The 14,809-nt window shown below is 48.2% G+C and overlaps 1 protein-coding gene across 2 annotated transcripts; it reads left to right on the top strand.

Moving 5' to 3' along the window:
- The first annotated feature begins 2,314 nt into the window (after window positions 1-2,314).
- Window positions 2,315-13,838, top strand: TMEM171 (transmembrane protein 171). Of its 2 annotated transcripts, none has more exons than XM_019013031.4 (4): window positions 2,315-2,696; window positions 5,312-6,019; window positions 10,378-10,519; window positions 13,564-13,838. In XM_019013031.4, exons 2-4 carry the CDS (start codon window positions 5,380-5,382, stop codon window positions 13,751-13,753), a joined length of 972 nt encoding a protein of 323 aa, XP_018868576.1. In that variant the 5' UTR covers window positions 2,315-2,696; window positions 5,312-5,379; the 3' UTR covers window positions 13,754-13,838. The 2 variants fall into 2 exon arrangements, with proteins under 2 accessions (XP_018868576.1, XP_004058731.1); XM_004058683.5 differs by having other exon boundaries at window positions 2,551-2,696; window positions 13,561-13,838.
- Window positions 13,839-14,809: the final 971 nt, after the last annotated feature.

Below are 14,809 nucleotides of genomic sequence, written 5' to 3'. Positions count from 1 at the left end.
ATAAAATACAAGTTCCGTGTTTTATTGGTACTTGGTAAATCTGTGCTGGGTAAATACATGAACACATGCCTCTGCTTTATGCTTCTACAGTCACTGACTGAATTCGAGGTTTTTAATCTTGTTCTGATGCTGTTTTTCTAAGGATTCGGTCTGGCTTTTATCTTTTTCACTACCACACAGGCCAGGGAAGACCACTAGATAGTGACCAGGCCACGCAGCTTCTCTCCTAAGGCTAGGTGGGCTACAAAGATAAGTACCTCAAAGGCTGGTGGGTATGTCTTTCATACTTAATCGATGATCAATTTCCAAGGAGTTTAATTTAGTCAAACAGGCTCTCATAGACACAAACAGTGAGAACAGCAGATATACCAAGTGGAGGCTAATCTGATTGTCCTTGGTGCCAGGATATTCAAGTCTGTCATGGGTGGTGAGCCTGCAGTCATGTGGCACCAGAGGGGCAGCTGTATCAACAGGCCCCTTGCGGGCCTGCACATGACATGGCCAGAGATTCAGTTTCAAATAAGGGGGAAGGGAAGAATGAGTAGGGAAAGGACAAGGAAACCCTTTTGCACAATGAAGAGTTGTTCACAGGCCTGTGTCAGAGGGGACAAATCCTATAATGAGGGCCTGAGTTCTTAGAAAGCCAGTGCCTGCTGTTGTACAATCCACTCTTGGGTATCTGCCCATTTGCTGGACATGCTTTGGTGCCCTTCCAGAAGGTGGTATACCTTGACACTTGGACCAGGAAGGATATCTCCACCCCAAACATAGATTACTGCAATGTCCTTGGGACACAGTGCCTGTATTGTTATAATAATCTAAACGTGCTTGGCATCACAAGGCCATGTAATAAAAGGGCGTTTTCTGGGTTCACAGCATGGTGTGTTCTCTGAGTGACAGGTGTGCTGCGGGAGAAACACTGAATGGTCAGCGCATCTGCATCTGGCTCAGGCCTTCTCTGCATGTCAACCAGCTGCAGAGGTTACTTTACCTCTGTCAGCCTGGACCTCAGTTTCCTCAACTGATAAATGACTGTTTTTCTCAGTCTCCTGTCCCCTGCTGCCTCCAACCTTTTCTGAACTGCTGGAGAGATGTAGCAAAGAACCACAAAGCAAGGGGTCGTGAGTGTTGGCATTGTTCATTTTGACAGTAATCAGGGCTGTTAGTTATGGCGGGGATTTACAGAGGTCGGGCACCCTGGCTATGAAAAAGTCCACCTTTGGCCACCCAGGCAAGTGCCCCACCAAATTCCAATGGCCAGAACTTGTCCGTTCTGCCTCCCTGGTGAACCCTAAAGCCCAGGTAACCCCCTCCCCTCTTTACCTCTCTGACCGGTTCTTTAAGTCTCTTCTCACCTCTGATGATTAGCTAAGCCTGCTTCATACTTTACCTTCAGTGAGCATGACCAGGAATCTCTTGTTGTATCAGGTAGGTAAAGTGCTTGCTTGCACATTGAAAAGTTTCATCCATTGGCCTTAACTCTAGATAGGGTTTCAGGCAAGGCAGACAGGAAGCTGAGAAGAGAAGGCAGGGCTGGGAAGTCCCCGCGGCTCAGGGCACCTCTGCGCTTGGGCAGAGAACCCTTGACTCACCTTCCACAGTGCCCTGACCCCTGGTGTGGAAACTAGCACAGTTGGATCCGTATCACGTGTCACAAGGCTGGTTACAAATAGCACAGGGATTGGCAAACTCATCCCGAAACTCCCGGTTCAAGGGCAGGGAAAGTTACCAGTTTAATTCCGGCAGATCATTAGTGGTGGAGAACCAGGAAGGGGGTTCTATCGCAAAGGAGGGCTGTGGGCAGACACGTGGGTGCGGAAGGGGCAGAGCTGGTCCGGCGCGGGGCTTGCCGCGTCTGGGACTCAGTCTCGGAGCCAGGACCTCAGGCCTGAATGGCTGGGTGTGGAGGGCCCTTGTCTCACATTCTGTAGAGCGCACGTCGTCCCGTGACCTGGTGGCTCCATATTCGATGGGGAGCTCGCAGCGAGGCGCTTCCCCCTGTAACCCCACTCCAGGTCTCCAGAGCAGCAGGAGGGCCACAGGGCTGCTGGGTGTAGTCGCCCCGGACCTCGCGGTGGCCAAGGCCAAGGCGGCCGGGGCACGGTACCCTGTTCGGCCTGGGCAGCAACCACGAAGGAGGCGGTGGAGGCGGGGGCAGGCGCTTCCTCCGCGCCCCCCACGCCGCCGCTCTCTCGCGCCCCTGTAGAACTGGGCCTCAGGCCTCGAGGGGGAGCGGGCCTCGGCGGGCGGGGCGCGCAGTTCCGCCAGCCGGGGGGCGGGCATCTCAACTCGCCAGCCCCGCCAGGTGTGCGGGCCAGGCAGCCGTGGAAGGTGCCCATTTCTCCCAGATTCCTCGCGCGCACGGCCACGAGCGCGGAGGCTGCCAAACCCACCAGCCCTGGGTTCCGAAGCCGCCCCTGGCTCTCCACTCCCTCGCGGGCGCGCCCCGGGCCCCCGGTGGCGGCCAGCTCCCACCGGTCGCTCCTGCACTGCCCTGCCCTGCCCTCCCCGGGCCGCCGCGCCCGCGCAGCACCGCCTCCTTCTCTAAATACTGCCGGGTCCGCCCTCCGCACCAGGACGCGCGGTGGGTAGGGTGCAGGGCGGCCGGCGCAGCCGAGGCCGCGTGCGGAGGCGGACGCCGCGCCCAGCCAGTGCCCACAGCAGCGCGGTCAGCCAGGCGCCGGACCCAGCTTCAGGTAAGCTGCCCCGGCCCGCGCGCCTGCGCCGGCGGCGGCGGGTCGGGCGCTGAGCTGTGCGGCCCGGCTGGGCGTGGGGAGCCGCGGCAGCGCGGAGGCGCTGGGTATCCGAGCCCAACCTGCGCCCCTGCGAGCCCCTCCGGCTGTTGCTTGCGCTCGGGCTCCCTAAAAGCCGCAAACCGATTTCGCACAGAAGGCATTTGCCTCTCGTTTCGTTCCCCAAACGCACCATAGCTTTGGACGTGGAGAGGTGCTGTGAATTTTGGAAATGTCTTTTGGAAAACCAATAGGAGTGTTGGAGAGGGGAGTTTGGCTTTGGGGAGTTTAAGTGTAGGGTGGTGTTTGGAAAAGGTTTCACTGCGAGTGAATGTGGGTGTCTTTGTATCCGTTTGTGAGTGCATCTGTGGGGGAAGGAGAGAGAGAGAGTATTTCCACACTATTTTGGATCAGAGGTGAACACTCAGCCAGGTGCTCCGTCCACTAGTCCACGGACAAGAAACTACAGATTCAGTTTTGGGCTTCTATTTACTGGTGTTTGGGAATTTGCCTTAAGACAGTTGAAGCCTTGTGACTCACTGCAAAGTTGACCGTACTGGGAATAAATGAATTCCTGATAGGACTTTGCAGCCGAGAATCACCCTTCTCTTCCTTGTCTCCGAAACCGCAAAAGAGATTGCATGATTCAGGAAAAAAATTAAAACAACAACAATAACAAAAAACCAGTATATATAGGTTTCAGGACTCTCCATCGTTTCATTCCACTGAGAGTTTTGGAATGTACTCCCTGTAGGATAAATGAGGACTACTGTATACTCAATATGAAATTCTTATTCACTGCAGGATGTTACTGACTTAATAAAAAATGGGAAGATTAAAAAATTAGTGCAATGCTTTGTCTCAGCTTAACTGCATCTGTATATCAAGTTTTTCCAAGTTTGAAATGAAAGCTTTTTTCCCTCCTATATTTCCTTTTTTTCTCCAACTTCCTTCTGATTCTATCATACTTTTTCCTGGAAAAGTTTTTCCCAGTGTAAGATTGCCTGTTTGCTTTCTTTACCTAAACTGACCTTCCCTCAGTGTGATTTTGGTTTGTCAAGATCATCTTGGGCTTAGGGCCTCAGTCTTGAGTTCCTTCATGGGACCATGGATGTGAGCGGCACAAAATATTTTAAAAGTTTTCTTTCCTTGGGCAGGTGAAAATAGTCTTCACGATTTTGGATTGTCTTTGCAAATGCAGGACCTGACTTACGGGGTCCTGGTAAAATATCCCATTCATTGGAGTAAAATAAGATAACGAGATAATTAGGTCAGCTCTGTGTAAGCTAGACAACTCTTTAACAACCACTTGGTGTATTTAATATATTATACCCCTGAAGTACAGGGCTTGGGTGATTTTCTGGAAGGTGCTTTCTCACTTGATTCCACTTATACTATTCTTTCAAAGCCAAGTTCCCCCCTTCCACCCATTTTGTGCTTTATAACTAGCAGTTTTATTGGCTGCTTGTTTTTTAACTGAGTCTCAACCTCTTTGTGGAAGTAGGTGACACCATGGAGGAGGGTGAGTGAGAGGCCACACCAGCCTTTGGGTACCTGTCCACTCTGAAAATTGAGCTCCTGTTGACCTGCTGTGCCACACTTTCCAGAGTCATCCCAGATCCAAGCAACTGGGTCACCAGTCTGTGCTTGTTGAGAACCCAAGAACCATTTTGTTTTGTTTTGTTTTGTTTTTGGCAGGGTCTCGCTCTGTTGCCCAGGCTGGAGAGTAGTGGCGTGATCTTGGCTCACTGCAACCTCCAGCTCCCGGTCTCAAGCAATCCTCCCACCTCAGCCTACCAAGTAGCTGGGACCACAGGCACCATGCCTGGCTAAAGTTTGTATTTTTAGCAGAGATGGGGTTTTGCTATGTCACCCAGGCTGGTCTCAAACTCCTGAGCTCAAGCAATCAGCCTGCCTCTGCCTCTGCCTCCCAAAGTGCTGGGATTACAGGCGCAAGCCACCACGCCTGGCCTCAAGAACCACATTTTGATAGAATCAACTTAAAAGTTCACCAAACCCACTGTGTTCCTGAACAGACTTCTTATTCTATTGAAATTGCTGAAATTGGGTCTTTTGTAGATGTAGCCTTAGAATAAAACATGAAATGGAAAGCTGCTGTAGTCTAAAACAGGAAATGGAAAGTTAGTTACTGAACTGACTTGAAAATGCTGAGAGCAGCTATGATGAAAAGTGGGGCATTTGCAATCAGAAAGAATCCCTGTGGTTCTTCCCTCATTCACCAGTGCTTTTTTCCCCAGGGAAATGAGTTTGTAAGACTCAGAAAAGGAAATGCCACACCCAGCTACTTTTGTTCTTTCATTTTTTAAAAAAGATACCCTTAGATGTGTAGTAATTTAATTTCCTGTTTTGAATATCTTGTAAAATTACATATTTAGGAGTTTCTGAATGCTAGTTTATCTGACTCATAAACCAACTCATTGTTCTACAGCTTATCAGTTGTATAAAGTTCTACCCTCAAGGCCTCATCGTGGTGTGATTTCAGAAATGACCAGCAAAAAACCAGGGTGGTTCTGGAACACCTGTGCCCACGTTAATTTGGTGTTTGGTTGTGTTTGCAGAGCTGCTGAAATCTTGGAGGGAAGAAAACACATCCCACCCTGCCTCCGGGAAGGGGCCTCTCCTGGACATGTCTCCTGCAGCTGCTGCTGAGCCAGATGGGGACCAGCAGGACGGACACGTCAGCAAACTCATCTTCTGCTTCTTTGTCTTCGGCGCCGTCTTGTTGTGTGTGGGAGTCCTGCTCTCCATCTTTGGGTTCCAGGCATGCCAATATAAGCCCCTCCCAGACTGCCCCATGGTGCTCAAGGTGGCGGGGCCTGCATGTGCCGTGGTTGGGCTTGGGGCTGTGATCCTGGCCCGCTCCCGGGCGCAACTTCAGCTCCGTGCAGGGCTGCAGAGAGGTCAGCAGATGGACCCCGACCAAGCCTTCATCTGTGGAGAGAGCCGCCAGTTTGCCCAGTGCCTTATCTTTGGGTTTCTGTTCTTGACAAGCGGCATGCTCATCAGCGTCCTGGGCATTTGGGTCCCTGGATGTGGCTCCAACTGGGTGCAGGAACCGCTAAACGAGACAGACACTGGCGACTCAGAGCCCCGGATGTGTGGGTTCCTTTCTCTGCAGATCATGGGGCCCTTGATTGTGCTTGTGGGATTGTGTTTCTTCGTGGTTGCCCATGTTAAGAAGAGAAACACGCTGAATGCTGGCCAGGATGCCTCTGAGAGAGAAGAGGGACAGATCCAGATTATGGAGCCTGTCCAGGTCACTGTAGGTGGGTTGCTGTCGTTTGCGTTCTTGCTTCTATCACAGTGGCTTTGCAGCAGGGTTTTACCAGCTGCTCTTGGTTCTCGTCTGGATTCTCTTTCTCAATTCTTCCATCTCTCACACGTGTGTGCACACGCACACACCCCCATCATGTGTACATACACAATGGTGCTGCTGTGGGAAGCCCCGTAGGAACCTTGTATACATCTTTTCCCCCCAGCAACTCTTTCCTACTTTGCAAAGCATTGGGATATTAAGTAGTGACCTTGACTGAGGTCACAGAGCAAATTAAGAGGAAAGTGAGAAGAACCATGAGGACAGCCTTGGAGCCTTCTGCCACCTTAGGGACTCACTAAGTGACCCTGTTACCCCTGTTATTCTCACACCAAAACCACATAGCATTTTAGTTGTGGGACACTTGGTTTCTCCTCCCAGGCTGTCACTAGCTGGCTGTCCTTGTAAGTCCTTAACCTCTCCTGCCTTGGTTTATGTCTCTATAAAACGAGCAGTGCCTCTCTAAGATTCCTGCAGCACTAACATTCTAGGATTCTGGATCTGTCTGAGTCCAGCAGTCTTCAGGTGTTTTGAGGGGCCTCTGCACTGTCTCTGTGTTGTCCTTCTTTTTTTGTGACATCATCCATGGCTGCAGGGCTGAGGCAAAGCTTGGAAGCAGCGGGATGAACCAAGATGGAATATGACAGCACCTTTCTCCCATGGAATGCCTACAAGTTCCTTTTGGGTCCCCCGGGTTCTACAGAAGAGATGGAGTGCCATTTCCCGGAGCCTGCCCCCTCAGAACAATAGCAGTAGAGTTGGCCTCAGCTTCACACAACCAAGGAAAAACCCCATCGCTGCTCATTGGCAGATCACTTTTTTTCAGTCTCCTACTTTTGAAAGAGTAAAGTTGTGAAACCATTGACATTTAAAAGGCTAGGAAAAGAGATCTTCAGAACAGAAACCATGGAGGGGACAGAGAGGGAATGTGACAAGTGAGATGCGTCTCCTGTTTGGGGCTGTCTACTGGAAGCAGTGGAATTCACTGACCGCAGCCTGGAGGGGAGGAACTGGGTTGCTGGACTTGCATGGCACCAGCCTTGGAGAGGGGGGGCAGATGGATCTGCAGCCATTCCTTGTGTAGAGCCAGGGTGGATGCTCCCAGCTTATTTATTAATATATTTATGCATTAATATATTTATGGTGACAACGCAAATATTAGTTATATATTCACAATAGCTAACACTTATATAGGGTCTATTTTTGTGCCAAACACCCATTTAAGTGTTTTATCATGTGCTCTTAAAGGTCCCCTGTGTGAAATTCATTCACACCTACAGCAATCCAAGGAGACAGATAATGTTAGTACCTCCATGTTACACAGGAAGAAGATGAGGCATGTAGATATCAAGTGACTTGCCTAAGGTCACACCCTAGCAAGTGGTAGAGCAAGGTTCCAACCCAAGTGTGTGGGCACACCCACAGAATAGCCCTTGCATAGCACCCTGCCCAGGGCACGTGGGTGTGATTCCATTTTATCCTTCACCAAGTGTTCTTGGAAGTTATTACATGAAAAAAGGGGCTCCCTTTAATTTGATAGATGTTCTCAGTGCTCTTGAGGAACACCGTGGGGTACAAGTAAATATGTTCATCCAATGCTGCTATGCTTTCATCTAGTTGGGAATGGTTCGAGGGGAGTTTTGGGGCCCAGCCTTCTACCTGGTAGCTGGAATCAGAGTGGACAGAGCTGTGGTGCTGCTCCTGGTGTCCTTGTCCTGAAGTTGGCACCGCATGGTTTAAAATCTTTTCTACTTAACCCTTTAAGCCCCCATCAAACCTATGAAAATCTTGCATCCTAATTCCTCTCCTTTGATATTGTGGAATAGAGTTTACATTTATAGAATCCGAGAAGCATGCTCTCCTTGTTGTGGGTACACTCAGTGCTATCCTGGATACATAGCAGGTATATGAGACAGTTCTCCTTGGAGGGGTGTGTATGTTGTCTGCTCACAGAGGACATCAAGTTCTGAAAGATGCATGAAAGGGAACTCGCAGAGGAGAGGCCTCTTTCCAGGGAGAGCAGGTTGCAGGGTGTGGGCAGGCCGAGCTGCTGGGCCAAAGGGCTGGAGACCCTTGGAGGTAACAGGGTTACTGGAGCATATCCTTGTGTGTTTTTGAGAGGTGATTGGCCTGCCCTCAAGGGTTACTTCACAGGTTCTTTATTCTACAGTGTGTAATGGAAGTGAACACAACCCCAATTCCTCTAACCTACCAAGACCTAAAAAAGTAACTGAGAATCTCAGGACCACTATTATGCTTTCTCACCTTTAGATTAGCAAAACATATTTTAAACTCTCATTGCCTTCTCCTTGCAGAAGGAAGGGGAGATGGAATTAATGCATTTTCTGAAGGGCTAAATTCCCTCTGGGAAATGATTGAGGCTGCTGTGGCTCATGAAGGGTAGAGAGGAGCCAGTGGCCAATTGCCTCTGTGGTGTTTCTTCATCATGCAAATCAGTGCCCTCGGCTGGTGTTGAGCTGAGAGAGTTGGCTCTGTGCTCCGCACTGTGTTCACTGCCAGATGCAAATCGGTCCATCTAGTCCTTCCTTCTATCTGTCCTGTGATGCAGGTACTGCCTGGCCTGCAGTTTACAGCTGTGGCGGCTGAGGTCAAGGAGGTCGCCTAGCTTGTTCAGGTTGGAACCCCCATCACTTTAAAGAATCCTATGCCACCCTAAGCAAGCATCAGACATGCTAGGAGTGTGAACCACTATAGGGAAGTAAAGTCCCATCTTCTTCATTTTTTCTGAACTGTTATTGCTATTGCCAGCTTCTCAGAGGCTTTCACCAGGCCCCCAGCAGTGGTGCTGCCAGAGCTCTACACTGTTCTGGTCCACTTGTGTGGTGTATTTTATATTGGAATCGGAATACAAATTAGAGCCTGCATCTGGTCCCTAGTTTCTCCTCAAAACATGAGGATGTATTCTGGAGTGAACAGTAGCCACAGAAATGCAAAAACCAAACTTCTTTGGGTTCAACCTTCATCTGTATGGGTGAAATTTTGGTAAATAACAGTTAGGGGCTGTAGTATGGCTTACTGTCATTTGCTCAGGGGCTGAAACTACATTTGAGGAACAAGGCACTTTAGCCAACAGCTAACTTGTGAATTAAAGTTGTAGGCTGAAAACGAGAAAAGCTTTTTCAGCAGTAGACACCCCAGAGGAGGGAAAGGAGCTTGTTAGCAAACAATTCACAAAAACGCTTGGGCTTAGACTTGCTACAAAATATAGACCCGCTTTCATACCATAATGGTCAGCACTCTGGATTCTGAAATGTAGGCCTACTTTTAAAAACTTTGTGGTAAAAAAAAAAATATATATATATATATAGCATAAACAATTTAAACTGCTTTTTGTTTTGTTTTGTTTTGTTTTGAAACAGAATCTCACTCTGTCGCCCAGGCTGGAGTGCAGTGGCATGATCCTGGCTCACCACAACCTCTGCCTCCCGGGTTCAAGCAATTCTCCTGCCTCAGCCTCCCGAGTAGCTGGGATTACAGGCGCCTGCCACCACGCCTGCCTGATTGTTTTTTCTTTGTATTTTTAGTAGAGACAGGGTTTCGCCGTGTTGGCCAGGCTGGTCTTGAACTCCTGACCTCAAGTGACCCACCCGCTTCGGCCTCCCAAAATGCTGGGATTACAGACGTGAGCCACCACGCCTGGCTTTTTTTTTTGTTTTTTCAAGACAGGGTCTTGCTGTGTCACCCAGGCTGGAGTGCAGTGGTGCAATCATAGCTCACTGCAGCCTAGAACTCCTGGGCTCAAGCACTCCTCCTATCTCAGCCTTCCGAGTAGCTGGGACTGCAGGCGTGTACTCCCACATCTGGCTAATTTTTTTCTTTTAATTTTTTTGAGATGAGATATCACTGTGTTGCCCAGGCTGGTCTCCAACTCCTGGGCTCAAGCGATCCTTCCTCCTCAGCTTCCCGAAGTGCTGGGATTATAGGTGTGAGCCACTGCACCCAGCCAAACCATTTTTAAATGGTTTAGTGGCATTGAATACAGTCACAATGTTGTTCAACCATTATCATCATCAATTTCTGGAACTCTTCCATTATCCCAAACAGCAACTCTGTACTCACCAAACAGCAATTCCCACTCCCTTCCTCCTCCCGAACCCCTCCTAGCCCCTGGTAACCCAGTCTACTTTTCTATCACTATACATTTAATGGGCTTACTTTTAAATTTTGGAGTTAGCAGCAGGTGTGTTGACCTTTTATATAGATGGGCCAAATATATAATTAATTTTGCTTTTGCTAATTTGCTTACATTTATTACCCACCTGTCTTCAACTAAATATTGTTTTGCCTTAGGTGACTCGGTAATAATATTTCCACCCCCTCCACCACCTTACTTTCCTGAATCTTCAGCTTCTGTGGTCGCTGAGAGTCCTGGAACTAACAGTCTGCTTCCGAATGAAAACCCCCCTTCATATTACAGTATTTTCAACTATGGGTAAGAATTTCAATTTGAACTTCAAGAGAGGCCTGAATTCAGGCCACACTAGTATTAAGGCTGTGTAGTTCACCAGGAGGCATTCAAGTGTGAGTATCTTTTTTGCTGATGTTATGTCAGAATTAGTGCCTTGATATTAACAGTACCTTTGCCGAAACTTTGGGCAGCACATAAGTTAAAAATGATAAAGTGATCATGCTGGGTTAATATGAAGCCTACTCCAGGCATCTTTATGTGCTCCTAACAGGGGTGATACTCAGAATGTTTAACAACCCTTGCCGGGTGCTGTGTCTCACACCTGTAATCCCAGCATTTTGGGAGGCCAAGGTGAGTGGATCACTTGAGCTTAGGAGTTTGAGACCAGCCTGGCCAACGTGGCAAAACCCTGTCTCTACGAAAAATAGAAGCATTAGCTGGGGATGGTGGCAGGCACCTGTAATCCTAGCTACTCGGGAGGCTGAGGCATGAGGATCGATTGAACGCAAGAGACAGCGGTTGCAGTGAGCCTGTTACCGGCAGAGGGTGTCCACGTACTTTGTGTTTTGAACAAAGAACTGGACAAAATGCACAAACGAAGCAAGGAAAGAATGAAGCAACAAAAACAAAATTTTATTGAAAATGGAAGTACACTCCACAGGGTGGGAGCAAGCCTGAACAGCTGCTCAAGGGCCCAGTTCCAGAATCTTCTTGGGTCCAAATCACCCCTAGAGGTTTCCCATTGGCCACTTTGTGTTCACCTCATGTAAATGAAGTGGTGGCCCACAATCCGTCTGATTGGTTGCAGAAAGCAGCCAATCAGAGGCTGAAGTGAAGTTACAAAGTTGTTGTCCTATGCAAATGTCTGATTGGTTGCAAAAAGCAACCAATTAGAGGCACTTTCAATTTCCCATCTGCCGAAAGGTGGGTGTTTGCAAAGGGAGTAGTCTTTGGTCCTTTTGTTACTTAGGGGTGGAAAGTTAGGGTTTTCCTTTCAATTTAGTTCTAGGAAGTCAGCGTGAAACGGCCGTAGATTCCCTGCCTCCACACCCTATTCTTCTGCTCCAAGCCGAGATCGTGCCACTGCACTCCAGCCTGGGCAACAGAGAGAGACTCTATCTCAGGGGAAAAAAAGAGAATGTTTAATGACCCACCAATCAGACTGAGCACCAGGACTGGGCCAGGAGGCCCCTGCTATGCTAGGCTTCACTGCTTTAGATCATGGAGAGGTGTGAGGGTCTCAGGGGATCCCCAACAGTTACAGAAGGGCTTTAGTACTCTGATGGCCATGCTTGGGTGACTGGCTAAAGTCAGCCTGAGCCCTGATCCAACACAACTGGGCCTCTCCTTCAATATTCGCTCCTTCCCTGGGCCGCAGAGAATTATCAGGTCAATACCCACCCCACACAGAATGCAGCGAGGCAGGCTCTAGTGGGACGGGCCTGAGGTGCCAGGAGCCTGGGGGAGGGGGTCTGGATGGAGAATGACATTGAGGAAGAGGCGAAGATGATGAGTTCCAGGGTGAGTGACAGGGAAGCTCAGAGGTCCCCAACTGAGAGGACGTGAGTGATGAGCTTGGTTTCAGTGGGGAAAGGATGGTGGGCGGCTGATGGTGGTGGTACAGTGAGATGAGGGCCTTGGAGGCAGATTGGGAGGGGCTGGGTTTTGGGAGAGAGAGGAGGTGATGGAGATGGAGCTGCAGAGGTTGTTGGAGAACCAGGAGGGCAAAGAGTCAGGGACTAGTGGGAAACCCCCAGGAGGGGCTTGTGCATACCCTAGAAATGGTGTGCTCAGGGAGCAGGGCTGGAGAAGGCTCTGGTGGTACCTTCTAGAATGGGAAACCAGGGTTTAGGAAGGGAAGGAAGAATTGCTTCACATTGTCACAGGGTGAAGCAGGTAAGACAATGAGATATGTGCATTTTTGCATGCAGTGAGCAGCAGGCACAGAGAGACTGGTGCTCATTGCTGGGGATAGCACCACCTTACCTTGTTATTCGTGTTTAAGGAACTCCCTCTCCACCCTGCCTTGACAGAGCAGGCAGTGGGCCTTGGAGCAGGGGCCAGGGTGCCTTTCCTCTGGGGCCTGGAGGGAATGAAGTTGTGTAGAGATTCTTTTCCCACAAAAGCAGGGGGACAGGTTATCTGATGGGAGAGGGAAAGAGGTGGCTGACAAGGACAGAATTGGCTTTAGAGCTTCATATGGGGTCGTGATGGGGGGATCCAGGGAGGTGCATGTGGGAACGGCCTTGCATGGAGAAAGGTCAGGCTAGGGCTGGACCTCTGTAGAATTCTCATCGTGAATGTTTGTATTTTTTTTCTTCTAATGATAAACTTCCCCAAACCCTAAAATCAATGTCTAGTAACTTAAACTACTGCTGCTGCTACTATGATTTCTGTGTCCTAGGGTCTGGCTTTTCTTGCGTTAGTTTATGTAACTCTCATATCCAGTCTAGGAGAAAGGAATGTTATCATCTTCATTTCAAGATAAGGAAACTGAGCTTTAGCAATGTTAACTAACTTGCCCAAGATCACACAGCTGGGAAGCAGCAGAGTAGATTCCAGTGCAGGTTGGCCTTTGTTAGAGCCCACTCCATTAGCCAGTATGCCTTCCTGCCATCCTTCAGGTTTGTGGCTTAATGTTTTAATTTTCCATATGCATAAGTTTGTCTACCTTATGTTAGCTATCCCAGAAGACAGAATAGCAGAGAACAGTAAGTGTGTGTGTGTGTGTGTGTGTGTGTGTGTGTGTGTGTGCGCGCGCGCGTGTGTGTATGTGTCTATGTTCTCTTTGGATGGTGTCTGTAAATTTGTTTTCAATGTCTTTTCAATGACAAAGGGAATGACAGCAGGAGTGAGACTGTCTTAATGTTACACTCAGCTCTAGGAAAAGGAAGAGGTAAGAAATCAAAACAAATCTATGAAAAGTAGAGTGAGGGAGAAATTACTCCTCAGATTCTTGCAAATACTCTTAAGTGCATGTAATCAAACATTTGAAAAGAACCTAGTACTAAAGGGGTGTCACTGTTTTCATCCCCTCCCTTCATGTTCTCTCTCCTTCTCTTTAGCAGGACCCCAACTTCAGAGGGTGCAGCCTCTGAAAGAGACTGTGAATCTATATATACCATTTCTGGGACGAATTCGTCTTCTGAGGCCTCACACACTCCACATCTTCCATCTGAATTGCCTCCTAGATATGAAGAAAAAGAAAATGCTGCAGCTACATTCTTGCCTCTATCTTCTGAGCCTTCCCCACCATAAACTATGGACTCCAGTTCAGTTTTATATGCAATGGATCACTATTTTATTTAATTTTTTTAAATAAAAAATACAATAGCATTGGCTATATTCTGACTTTCCTGCTACAGCATCAACAAGGGTAACCAACCTTCCAGGTTAGATTCCAGCCATTAGTGCTTCAGACCATGGAGAGGGGCAAAGTGCCCATGGTCCAGGCACTGAACGTGTCCTCTTTGGATAGCATCTATCCATTTGTACTCAATGTCTTTTCAATGACAAGGGAATGGCAACAGGAGTGAGACTGTCTTAATTTATTCATTTGTACATTATACACTTGGACCTACAACCCTGGGAGGTAGGTGAGATTATTTTTATTGGTGGATAAAGAACCAAAGGTTCAGAGAGTCTAATTAACTTCTTCAAGGTCACATAGCTTCTACATGATGGGCTTGGTTTTGAACCCAGCTAGCTGGTTTCTGAAAGACAGGCTCACCACCTTGTGCTGTCAGAGGCCTACCAGCAGCAATGGTTAATGTTTAGCTTGGTCCATTCTCTCTCCAGGGTTAGCTGCTTCTGAAACAGAGAAACAAGATTACTCCCTTCATTTCTTTATTATTTCTTCTCTTCTTCCCTTTTCTCTTTCTCACCCCTCCTCTTTTCTCCTCTTCTTACTCCCCTTTTCTTTTCTTTGCTTTTGAAAGAAGACGATTAGTGAGGCTTTATGCTGGGGCAGTCATAAGCATGTTCATATCCTGGAGTCTCTTTATAGTGAAATTTCTTGACAGGAAATTTCTAGGAACACTTTGGCAACTAGGTTCTCCTCAAGAGGCTCAGGAAGGATTTGCCTTTCTGTATGATGACGTATTAGAACAAAACTGACTGAACCATTGCTTTTTTATTCTTATAAGGATACTGCTAACCAAAGCCTGTTGTATAGTTGGGTGTGTTAATATGTATTTATTTAATGCTAGATCTAAACCTTGATTTCTAACTGGAAGAAACTGATTTTTATTTATTTATTTTTTTTTTGAGACGGAGTCTCGCTTTGTCACCCAGGCTGGAGTGCAGTGGTGCGAT

The sequence above is a fragment of the Gorilla gorilla genome, chromosome 19, assembly GCF_029281585.2.
Source record: "Gorilla gorilla gorilla isolate KB3781 chromosome 19, NHGRI_mGorGor1-v2.1_pri, whole genome shotgun sequence".
Classification (NCBI taxonomy): Eukaryota; Metazoa; Chordata; class Mammalia; order Primates; family Hominidae; genus Gorilla; species Gorilla gorilla.
This window is presented reverse-complemented; position numbering and strand designations above follow the sequence as displayed.